We start from the raw sequence: 11,696 nt of genomic DNA on the forward strand, positions 1-11,696 counted from the left end.
CAGCTTCAACATTTTGTCACTACGTCGAATGACACTATGATAATTCGTGCCGGTTTTTACATTCTCTCTTATGACGAAAGTGGCAAGCTCTTTTCACATTTGCGGTTGAAAAAAAAATTAATATTTCAGCACGTTTCCGTTAAAGTTCATTTACTTTTGATTACTTAAATTAAAGCTGAAGGCATCCACTTTACGTTATATGTGCTGCTTTTTGAAAATGATTAGGGTGGCATTCTAAAAATCGAAAAGTATTAACTAGTTGCCCCGCAAGTACGTATCATATATGTAGCTGTCGGAATGGAAGGGTTTCGGTAAAATGCGTCCTTGACCTTGTTGGTTGTTATGGAAACAATGGCTTTGAGCCTAAAAATCGCGCCAATTCTTAACAAGAATGACGAATAGAAGACCGTTCTGAAACCCGTGAGAAATATTCTTCTCCAGAAGCCGTTCTTTAGTAACACGCAAATATGTCTCACACAGGAGAGTATGTATTTTGTAAATTAATCGTACACAAACTTAACCTCTTTTGATGTTTCATGTTGGAACATAACGGCTAAAATGATTCTATGTATTTGTTGCTTTAATTTTTAGAAAGGAACGGAATCGAGCTAACATGCCGGAACCTGTACATCATCAAATAAACGCTGCTCGAAAAACATTCCAAACGCTCTACCAAATCTCGAAGTTATTAAACACGAACCTGGACCCGACTACGTTAGGCATATGTATTAGATTATGTGAAAACGGAGTGAATCCGTACGCACTTGCAACTGTGGTGAAAGAACTACAAAGAGAAGTGAATGCTATGAATAATCCACCCACTTAAATCTTCCTACCATTGAATTTTTCTAAATAAATGGATAGTTAAGTTTTGGTTTTCATATCGATAGAACAGATTTGTTGGCGCACACTTCTTAAATATATCATATAGAAATTTCTGTTTTATAATGAAACACTGTTGAATCGTTTTAATGGAGGTAGCATTGTTGATTGTTTCTTTCATTGTTGGTATTTAAAATGCATTTGAATATTGAAGGATAACTGAAGTAAAAGTGGTATCAGATTGCCATGAGCGTTGAATATATTTATGATGTATTAAGTAGAATTTACACAAAATATAGATGAAAATAATTTTAATTGTAAATCTATTCTCAAAAATGGAGATACATTATCTAAAGTTATTTTATACAGAATTGGCTTATATGTAAGTATATACATTTATAAAAATATAGAAACATAATATTTAAGATTCCTGAGAAATAAATATCAAAAAATTATAATTCTTCATTCTTGGTCTTGTTTTTATTTATTTTCTTTGCCCCTGCACTCTGCAAAGATGCATCAATTTTATTAATTTTAATTAAATTCTGTACACCGTTCTGTTCTGTATACATAACCCGTATTACATGGTTACCTGCTTGTTTTGATCTCTGTAATAGATTTGTCCTTCTAATGTAACATGAGACAGTTCCGGTTGCTGCAATAAATAATTCTTTGCATCTACTGCCTGAGATCCTTCACGAAACAGAAACACTGACCTTTTAAGATCTATAGAATATCTGTAAATAGAATAATTTAACATGAAACTGATGTAGCTAAATCAACATGTCCAAAAACTATAGAAACCCAGTCTACCTTTCGGCGATAATATGATTATTTTGCAAACTGGTTTGCCAGATCTTCATTATTACATCAGCTTCTTCCGCTGAAACATCCTCGTTGACATCAACAAACATCATTACACCTTTGCCCCTTTTGGTCATTTTGAGAACATTGTCAGGATTTTTCATATCGAGCTGCATAGCGTAATAATAATAAAACAAGACTATTGGTATAATAGAAGTGAGAAGTCAACAAAAAATGAGATTTTCCTTTCTTGCTGTACCTGCGATATATCGATCTTTGGGCTTGGTCTAAGATGCTCTGGTAATTCATCCGGTTCTAAAGGTTCTTCGTTTTCCTAAGATGCAAGTATGATATATTAAATGAAATTGTTTAGGGCTACATGTCTAATTATCGAAGAAAAACAAACCTCCCACTGGTCTAATAAATGCTCTAAATCTTCGTCAGTCATATCGCGTATATCTTTTTCTTTCCATGATTTCTTTTTTCCTGGCTTAGCATCGTTAGCAGCAGTCACGTAAAACGCAAGAAATATGCTATAAATTATAACTTCTCGCTTCATATTTAAACCGTACAGTAATCTTCTGGCGGGCAACACTCAACTTTCTTTATCACGATCCCTCAATGTCAACGTACGCAGATAACCATCGAGCTCCTTACTAAATCGTATAGAATGATTTACTCGGTGGAAAATATATTTACAAATTATTCTACAATTTACACATGGCGGTTTACATATGTAGATAGCGCATGCGTAAACAAGTTTTACATCGCGAACATGGCTTCGGAACTACAGACTTCTGTCAGAGAGGACATTTCTTTTGTCGGCGATGTTATCAAAGATTCCCTTGACTATCTAGTCATCTAATTTATTCTATAGGCTGTTTGGTGAATTCTGCTCTGACTATACCAGTAAAAAATGTTGATAGAACAGAGATCTTCGTGTTCCACTCGATCCAAACAGTGTCTCCATCTAGCGTGATTGAGAGAATGTCAAACGGAGCAACAATATTTACGTTCTAACTTGATGATGTAAATTATAGAGACAATATGTCATTTATACTATTGTTCAGCCCTTATAGAGATTTCGAAATCGAGATTCATTGAACATCCTACAGCAAGGTACGACTTATTCATTACTTGTTTTTAATAACAAAAAAAAAAATCGAAATATCATTTGTGATGACTGTCTTACTGCGTTCGAAACGAATGTTTTCGTATTATTTCTAATAACTAATCGCGTTGGCTCTTGATGATTGTATTGCGTATATTCGAAATCACAAATCGAAATGGTTTCAGATGAAACGATTGATTGATTTGGCGATGACAGATATGTTTTAGGAGTTCTCCAAGGAGGAGAGAAGGATTAACAAATTCAGGTTATTGGATTGCATAACCATGGATGACTTTTAAAGGGAATAATAGGCATTGATTTTCTCGGAAATATGTATTTTTCGTCTTGTCTATTCACAGTAGCATCTATAGAGTTGCACTGCTTACTTTACTTGTGACACAGATATGTGTTTTTCCATGATAATATGAATAGTTTAGGTAACACGTATCGGTCTCACAAGTTCTTTTTCTTTTGTTTATAAGTCGCTCTCTTAATAACTAGTTCCTGTTTTCTTTCAGAATAATATGAGATTACGTTCGATTATATTTTGAAGAATCATTGGAATCGCTTAGTAGATATTGTAAAAGATGGATGTGCTAGAGATAGTGAAACTTAGGAGATTGTTGCATCAAAATGGAGACCAAGTGTTAAGCGCATCCAGCAAGCTCTCCTTGTCGAGCTCGTTGCTCTTTGATTTAAACGAAGGTTTTAGTTTGATCATGAATCAACTCGAAGACTTGGAGTCTTCTTTCCAAGTGTGCAGCAGTTCTATGATTGCTCTGTTCGAGGATCTGAAATTTTTACACGATTTTGTGCAAAAAACAATAGGACTGAAAGTGACTTACTGGCCAAAGAATCCCATGATTCCTGTCGATATATCAAAATTCAGGCATTTAAAGCATTTGGAGCTGAAGAAGATTAATATTAAGTGCGTGAAAGGGTTGCAAGGTGTCAGAGGACAACTGGAAAGTATTATCTGTACTGGAAGAGAAGGTGTTTCTACAGTGAGACAATTATTAGGTATTATTTCATAATGGAAATTTATTAAAAATATCTCCAAAGTAATGCACATCGTAATTTTATTTATACATATACAGCTAGTTGTGGCGGAGATGCTAGTTTTGGATTCGTCTGGAGCTCGTTAATTCATTTAGCGTTGCCTTATAATGCTCTAAAAGAATTGGACGCGTCTATGGAACTAGCGCTTTGGTTGCAGACGCTAGACTTAAGTCATAATTTAATAGCATCCGCGGACGAATTGGCTTGTTTACCTAACTTGAAGTATGTTAATCTTGGGTACAACAAACTGGAGACAATACCTGCCTTCAATAAGGCTGTATCTCAGTCTTTACAAGTATTAGTTTTGAAGAACAATTACATAGAAAATTTAAATGGTATTGTTGAATCTTTTAGATCTTTATACTTTAAAAACATATTACATGGTAGCTAAAATCAATGTATTATTCTTCTTGTAATAGGTTTGCAAAATTTAGGGTATTTAAAAGAATTAGATGTATCCTTTAATTGTTTGATGGATCACTCGACGTTGCAGGCCTTGGAAAAAATATCCACGTTGTTATCGATATCGTTAGAGGGAAACCCTTTATCGTTCCACCCAAAGCATCGGTTATTATGTATGCAGTATTTACATTCGTGCTTAATAAGCATCAATAAGGTAAGATGTTGAGAATAAACGTAACGTTATATTGTAGAGTTGTATTATACAGAAATACTCGACCCTCATCGAACGTAGTATAAACGTGAATAAAATTGTACGATTTAGTTCGTTTTAGACCATTTGCCACTGTCCAGAACAGAAAAGCAAATCATTGCCTACAACCGACAGCGTAGAATGAAATTTGAACAATCTGCGAGCTTTGAGCTCCTAGGTTCAATGCCAAATTCGATGAACTCCAGTACCTTATCTACGTCTATAAACTCGTCTATGGTGAGCGAGGGTGCAATGGGAAAGTCTATGGAAATTATCACAGAAAAGCCTGTCATTAAGACAGGGATTGTGAAAGAAGCTGTTATTTCGGAAGACGAACATATGTTGAAAGAGACGTCGAAACTCCATCTGGAGACAAAAAAGCAAATTCTGGACTTACGAGAAAAGTTTGGTGAAAAGAATTGGTTAAGAAGTTATGGTGGTACATTCGTTCAAGATATGGGTTTGGAACCCTCTCCATATATGTTGCTAACGCCGGAATCTACAACCAAAATCTTCGAAGAAACAGTAATATTGTCGAATGCTCAACAGTCTGAAACACTTTCAACAATTCATTTAATCGATAACTCAGAAACCGGTGCGATAGAAGGTTCCATGCATTCCGCGATGGAGTATAATGAATGCAATAGCATAGATGAAACTCATGAGACATCGAACAAGTTTGAGGAAACCGTTTCTGAAACAACCTCGAGTGAAACAATGGTTACTTTTGCAGAACCTGAGTCTCCTTACAACTTAGAAGAAGGTAGGTTACAAATAGTATATAAATCAAGATTATATCTTAATTGTCATTTGTGTTTAGAAACGGGAGATTTGTATTTAGTTCAGAAGAACAAAAACGATCATGAATTAGAGAATTTATTTTTGATAATAACGGCAAAGTAAGTGTATCGGTAATAACTTAATGAACTCTTTTCTTTTTTTACTTCAATGTTAATCGTATTATAATTATTGCAGCGACATCAAAGAGAGAGATTCGATTACGGGAAAACTGTTGAACAGTTGGTCTATAAGTTCAGTGTTATCGTGTGCATTGGGTAGAAGCGAACCAGTTACGGTAGATATAGTATTTGATACGACTAGGGAAACTCGTCGGAACAAGAGATATATTGTGGAACCAGAGGATGCAAAGGTAATCAATTGAAGAAATGTATCTTGTTCAATATCTTGAAAAAGTTGCTTCTTCCCAAGTCCGTTTAAGGATTAATACAATGAGTAAAGTGTATACGATAATATTTTATATATACATATATCTGTTTTCCAGAAAATAGTGACAACACTTGATGAAAGATTAAAAAAGCGGCCGATATTATTGAAAGTTTTCAAGTGCATGAAATGTTCGACCCATTTTTCTCAAGACACAGAATATGTTACTACATTAAGTATAGGTGAGTTTGCAAGCAAACCAGTACGCAGAATCTGATTGTTCTAAAATGTTTGCTTCTTTTCAGATGCAAAACAATTAAAGTGTCCCACTTGTGAAAGTACTTTGGTCATAGAAACGGACGACCTGTCGACAGTGGATACAGAAAATGATGTTTCCGAAGATTCGTCCGAGTCTTTGTCTAAAGATCAAAATTCGGAAAACGCTGCAAAGACTAAGTTACAACATTCTGATTCCTACTCTAGCATCGGTAAGTATCGTTCTGACTGTTGCATGCGTTTCACAATTGCAAATAATAATCTAAGAATAGGCAAGATGTTTGTTAAAAGATTCGTACTCGCTGCAAGCGCGTAATGTTAGTGTTAGTGTTTCTTTTTAGTGGAAAGTAACCCAGTTTCTTTAACGTGTTTTTTCTTGAAACTTGACGAGTTGAATAGAAAATAATTGCGACGTGTATAATCATGAAGTTTCTGTAAAGATTAACCATATACATATACATTTATATATATGATACTGAGTTCTCCATGATATTAGTGTCTTTCGAATTTTAATCAGAATAATATGTATGTTTAATTGATTGATTGTGAATGCACTAATTATATTGCTGACATACTACATTTTACTACCGACTGGGACTTTAACATACTAATGCCGGTGCAGGTGGAACGGAGGGTGGAGCTATATCCGTCACCACTCCTCTGGTGCACTCCGAATCTCACACTCAAGCTCAAGTCTGCTGTAAGCTTTAGCCACAATAATTTTATTACTGCACTTTCTTTTCTATCAGGCTTTCCTTACGTTTACATCTTGAAACAGACATAAGCTATCGACTAGGCTGCTTAACTATTTGCAGTTAGTTGATATTGATTCTTATCATTAGTGTGCGCTGCCCATACTTTTGTTATTTTGTCAATACGATCTTGGAATACAATGAATTGGAATATATCTAATTTTCCTACTCAGTATCACTACAGTAGCGTAAGAAACGAAAAGTGTAATTTCGTATCACGGTGCACATATTAAACCAACGAACATTAAGTTAAATGTATATTAGACTTTCATATATGTAAACCCTTGCAAACACCTGTAAACAGTTTGCACTGTTATTAATAGGTTCTGCTACGAGTTTAGAAGAATCCAGAGAATCTACACCATCTGCAAATGCACTGAATAAAAAGTATGAAAGCGATATTGAGATACTCAGCAATCCAAGTCAGAGTAGTATCGAAGTTTTGGATGACGCCTCCAGGTTGGCAATATTTTCTATACTTTCAATGAATATTATCTGCTGTTATAGTTGAAATTCTAAATTAATATTACCTATTTGCCTTTCTTGCGGTTATCACAGAACTCACCTGACACCGTACAGAAAGCGTTCTTCAGAAGAAAGACGCACTGCCGTTGCTCCGTCTCTCTTAACTATACCCGATGCAGCATCAATTATGACTGGTTTAACCGAGAGTAGTTCTTCAGGTTCGATACTGTTTTTGCTATTGTAACCCCAGCAGAATGAATTCGAAAGTAATTGGTATCTGAACCTATTGTTGTTGTAGGTTCTCTGACAGACAGTATTTGTACAGCGTATGAAAATAAAATAACTAGACAAGCTAACACGGACGAGAAATCCCTTAACACTGGCAACGACAAAGAGACCAAATTCGCGTCTGTAACTAATTTAACGTCCCTACTAGGCGGCAAGTGCAATTTACGATACGTGCTTTCGGTACTTTAATCCAGTATGAGACTCTAATATCATCGAACGTTCCATCTATTTTCAGGTCTGCTTCAAAGTATAAAAATCGATAGTAACAAGTCGTTGATGATAAAAGCAGAAGAAACGTCGCATTTCTTGGGCAATAATATTCAGTATTCTTATACAGATTTTAGTAGTGTAGACCACAGAATAAAGTTACATATTATTTTGAATATATTCGAGCACGAGAACGAAGAACTTATTCTTCTGCTTAGGGTAATGCAAACGAAACCTACTCCTGTATTATTGGAAATAGACTATTGAAACCAACTATTGATGGACTATTTTCTTAATTTATTTACTAAACTTTTAGGCAGACATTCTAATGCGAAATATGAAAGATCCGTTTCCTGGTTGTTTTGTTCTATCCACATTGAAAGTTTACGTCCTTCAAATCGACGGATTGGAAGGGTAAAATGTTTGTTTTATAATAGTTGTATAATCCCTGTTTATATAATTATTAACATGGTACAGAGAAGATCCACAACGTTGGCTGCACAAGGAAGTCAGTTGGACAATGGATAGGCTAAGGTCCATTGCACCATTGCCGTTCAAGCAGGGTGTATTGATTGAATTGGAACAGCCTAACAGACTAAATGATCAGCTACAACCCACAACCATTCAATTTTTATGTATTCTGCAAGATTTTCAAAGAACATCGAATTTTCTATTTTATATCACTGGTAAGAGGAAAGCTGATATTTGCTCAATGATTTACCAGCAATTTCGTTGCAACCTGTGCCTTCAATAAACTGTTTATTTGTAGATATGTCTTTGCCACCTAGTTGCGAGGTTGAATTTGCAGTGCCAGAACATTGCACCGCATTGATGCATCAATTACTAAAGGACTGCAAAAATCATCAAGATGGCGATGCCGTGAGATTGTTAGCGTTATTCTGTTCTGGCTTGCTGAAGTGCCAAAATGCCGAAGTGCAACAAAAACTGTCCTCTTTAATCTTAACTACGACCGCTTTAGTGATATGCAACATGCACTGGCTCTTGCCAGGCAACAAAGAAGTGCCACGTGTAATAAAAGAGCAGCCTCTCAGCAATTTAATCGGATTAGTAAGTAAATAATCACTCGTTGATTGTGATCTTGCGATCGCAGGTCAATCACGTAATTTTAATTGCTGTCTTTTGTTTCAGGAACATAACAATTTATCGTTAACTTTCAACTTTTTGGATGAGATAGAGGGACAGGAGGAATCGTGGATTCTAGATTTTGTGTCCGTAAGTGCTGCCGAGACTGTTATTAATTCTATACGACCACCATGGGAAGAATTGTTCTCGATCCCTCTACAAATTACCAGTTGCAAAACACGCGACACCACCGACACGTGAAACGATCTTTAACGCGTATGATTCTAGTCGAATGAAACACACCAAGCCACTATCAATCAAATACAATCGATTATCTCGTCAATTGTCAGTTATCTCGTTTGATTCTTCATTTTACTTTTTAATATACACATGTATACTTCGAGCACTGATGTAAATGAAACTTCAATTGGTGCTATTAATGCTAAAGTATAATACTAAGTCTAAACTATTTTATCTGAAAAAGAACTTTTTATATCACACTAATTAAAAGCTCAAATATCACAACCAATGTTGTAATTTTGTTGTTTTTCGGAGCACTTCTGGAAACCTAATATGTATAACGTACGAATAGCATAGTTTTTATTAAAAGAATCATACAATGAACCATAGTTGTGTATTGTTCTCAGTCTGTGATATATATTTTTTAATTTCTATCACGTGTATGTTCGTGGCCTTATGTACATGTATGTTGTAAAATTGTACAATGTTTCTATTTATAATAAAATATAGGGGACGCGAAACCCAATTTTAAGCACAATTTTAAAGTTGAAAGCAATGAAACTTTTTCTTGCATTAATCACTGTTATTATACTCTGGTAATCAAAATAGTTCCATATTTTTGAAATAACAATAATGCAATTTGCATATATATATGTAGACAAATCGTTATCGAGTCTGTTGAACATGCGAATACTGTTTTCATCGTAATATCATATCAACAGAAAATAGATAAGACTGTTAGAAAATAAATGTGTGATGTATGAAATTAATTGGAGTGTGCTGAATTATGTAAGCGTAATAGGTAACATCTGTATGATAAACGTTATGCATAATGCGAACACTTCAATTTCATGTTACTAGAGTTCTAATTGAAAAGAAACACTCAAGAAGCTGCGGGCGTTGGTGACCATAAAAGAAGATGTAATATGTGTGTGAATTAGTCTGGCGTATGTTTCTCGGGGGTCTGTACACGAACTGTATGTCAAGCCAAATTTTGTTATTTGATTAAAATACTTTTCGATAGAAAATGAATATCATTAAACTTATTAGTTTATTGATGACCAGTGAGTTTAATAATATGTTAGAAGTACTTGTTATACAACAAATAGACAGTGTAGAATATTAATATTTTCACTAACTTTATAGTACCACTTATTAGGGGACATTTTGGGTACAGGAAAAGTGGTATGTAACAACGAACAAAAGGATTAGAAGTATACTTTATAACTGTGGATATATTATAGATCAGCATAAATGGACTCAAAAATTCAAATCCTGCGGTGGAAAGCTGCAATCTCCAGTATCAATATCATCGTTAAAATCAATCCCTCTTCCTTTACCTGCCCTGGAAATGATCGGTTATCATGATTATCTCCCAGGCACGCTGCATTTAAAGAACAATGGCCATTCAGGTAAACGAATTCAATCCTTAATTTCTTAGTATGTTCCGTGCAACGACAAATTTTTAATTTTTGACTGTTTCTTTCAGTTGCGATGAGTTTACATAATGATGCAAGGAGCAAACGTTTGCCCTATATATTTGGCGCCACACTTCCTGACAATGAAGAATACCAAGTAGATCATTTACATTTTCATTGGGGAGCAAAGAACAGCAGAGGATCCGAGCACACATTGGATGGTGTCAGGTACAGTAGAAACAAATACATGTAGTAACCCGCAAAGGTATTTGTACAGAAAAATGAAGTTTATTCGTTACTGGATACAAATTTAATACCATAGGGTCCTACTGTTTTCAATACTAATTTATGCAGTTATTTTGTGTTTCTCCTTCAGATACCCGATGGAGATGCATATAGTTCATAGAAACAAAGCGTACTCGAATTTATCTGACGCATTAAATCACGAAAATGGACTTGTTGTTTTAGGTATATTTTTTCAAGTAAGTAGAGAACCAATAGTACCAAAATATTAATATTGAAAACACGATAAAACTCGTGATCAGTTGCAGGAAGAAAACAATAAGTTGTTGCATCCCATTTTGAACGATTTAAAAGAAGTGCAGTGGATGAATAACGAAACAAGATTAAGCATCCCTATAACATTAGCTTCCCTACTGCCTCGCAACACAGATGTATTTTATGTTTATAAGGGATCGTTAACAACGCCACCGTGCAACGAAGTGGTGACATGGATGATCTTTTCAACTCCTGTACCGATATCCCTTAAACAGGTACCTTTCCAATGATTCATAAATAATAGAAATTGTCAGTGTTTCGGTAATACAGCCAATACAATATGGTACTTTCAGCTAAATTGGTTTAGATCACTTCACAACAAAGACGAAAAGATGTTGGTGGATAACTACAGAAAGCTACAAGACTTAAGAATGAGAAAAGTATATGTCAGAAGATTAAATTCATATTCAGTTAGAAATTACAATGGAACAATATTTAATGTAACAAATTTAACTTGGTTTTGGCAATAAATGGATTCTTCCCTAAATAAGCAGAGTACAACATATTATTGTAATAAATGAGAATTATTATGCTAAGACTTCGATGTTTTATTTTTCTAAAGTGACTGCAGTCTCGTTATTTGTTTTTATTTATTCTACTTCGCAAACGTTTCCCACATACAAGGTTACGATTACCTAAGAAAATATGTGCACTGTGCATGTGTTTCGCGTATTATATCAGTTGTGTACAGTGTGTGCGGTGTACGCCCATGTGGGGTGGGAACTGTACCAACAAATATACAGTGTGTGTTCGCGAAGGTGAAAAGAGTTGTTGAAATCTAGTATGCACACCAGAGG

General features: G+C 34.9%; 4 protein-coding genes across 8 annotated transcripts; 3 read left to right on the top strand and 1 right to left on the bottom strand.

Annotated features, from left to right (window-relative positions):
• The first annotated feature begins 232 nt into the window (after positions 1-232).
• Positions 233-1,107, top strand: LOC143354328 (mitotic-spindle organizing protein 1). The gene is made up of 2 exons (XM_076788334.1): positions 233-484; positions 592-1,107. The coding sequence occupies exons 1-2, from the start codon at positions 468-470 to the stop codon at positions 824-826; spliced, it is 252 nt and encodes an 83-aa protein (XP_076644449.1). The 5' UTR covers positions 233-467; the 3' UTR covers positions 827-1,107.
• Positions 1,064-2,506, bottom strand: Boca (LDLR chaperone boca). Of its 2 annotated transcripts, none has more exons than XM_076788332.1 (6): positions 2,359-2,506; positions 2,033-2,282; positions 1,886-1,960; positions 1,636-1,796; positions 1,415-1,559; positions 1,064-1,328 (listed from the first exon to the last, which is right to left on the bottom strand). In XM_076788332.1, exons 2-6 carry the CDS (start codon positions 2,183-2,185, stop codon positions 1,275-1,277), a joined length of 588 nt encoding a protein of 195 aa, XP_076644447.1. In that variant the 5' UTR covers positions 2,186-2,282; positions 2,359-2,506; the 3' UTR covers positions 1,064-1,274. The 2 variants fall into 2 exon arrangements, with proteins under 2 accessions (XP_076644447.1, XP_076644448.1); XM_076788333.1 differs by having other exon boundaries at positions 2,033-2,278; positions 2,359-2,505.
• A 92-nt stretch (positions 2,507-2,598) lies between these two features.
• Positions 2,599-9,457, top strand: LOC143354324 (uncharacterized). Of its 2 annotated transcripts, XM_076788326.1 has the most exons (19): positions 2,599-2,745; positions 2,954-3,174; positions 3,256-3,757; positions 3,835-4,131; positions 4,216-4,412; positions 4,521-5,211; positions 5,269-5,347; positions 5,424-5,598; positions 5,731-5,854; positions 5,918-6,100; positions 6,511-6,588; positions 6,964-7,099; positions 7,199-7,323; positions 7,404-7,544; positions 7,629-7,819; positions 7,917-8,014; positions 8,078-8,286; positions 8,370-8,668; positions 8,750-9,457. In XM_076788326.1, the coding sequence occupies exons 3-19, from the start codon at positions 3,325-3,327 to the stop codon at positions 8,942-8,944; spliced, it is 3,651 nt and encodes a 1,216-aa protein (XP_076644441.1). In that variant the 5' UTR covers positions 2,599-2,745; positions 2,954-3,174; positions 3,256-3,324; the 3' UTR covers positions 8,945-9,457. The 2 variants fall into 2 exon arrangements, with proteins under 2 accessions (XP_076644441.1, XP_076644442.1); XM_076788327.1 differs by lacking the exon at positions 6,511-6,588.
• Positions 9,458-9,609: 152 nt separating this feature from the next.
• On the top strand, positions 9,610-11,510 carry LOC143354325 (carbonic anhydrase 2). Of its 3 annotated transcripts, none has more exons than XM_076788328.1 (7): positions 9,610-9,987; positions 10,070-10,108; positions 10,168-10,335; positions 10,413-10,569; positions 10,718-10,823; positions 10,887-11,114; positions 11,193-11,510. In XM_076788328.1, the coding sequence occupies exons 1-7, from the start codon at positions 9,951-9,953 to the stop codon at positions 11,367-11,369; spliced, it is 912 nt and encodes a 303-aa protein (XP_076644443.1). In that variant the 5' UTR covers positions 9,610-9,950; the 3' UTR covers positions 11,370-11,510. The 3 variants fall into 3 exon arrangements, with proteins under 3 accessions (XP_076644443.1, XP_076644445.1, XP_076644446.1); XM_076788330.1 differs by having other exon boundaries at positions 10,893-11,114; XM_076788331.1 differs by having other exon boundaries at positions 9,610-9,900.
• Positions 11,511-11,696: the final 186 nt, after the last annotated feature.

The sequence above is a fragment of the Halictus rubicundus genome, chromosome 5 (assembly GCF_050948215.1).
Source record: "Halictus rubicundus isolate RS-2024b chromosome 5, iyHalRubi1_principal, whole genome shotgun sequence".
NCBI lineage: Eukaryota > Metazoa > Arthropoda > Insecta > Hymenoptera > Halictidae > Halictus > Halictus rubicundus.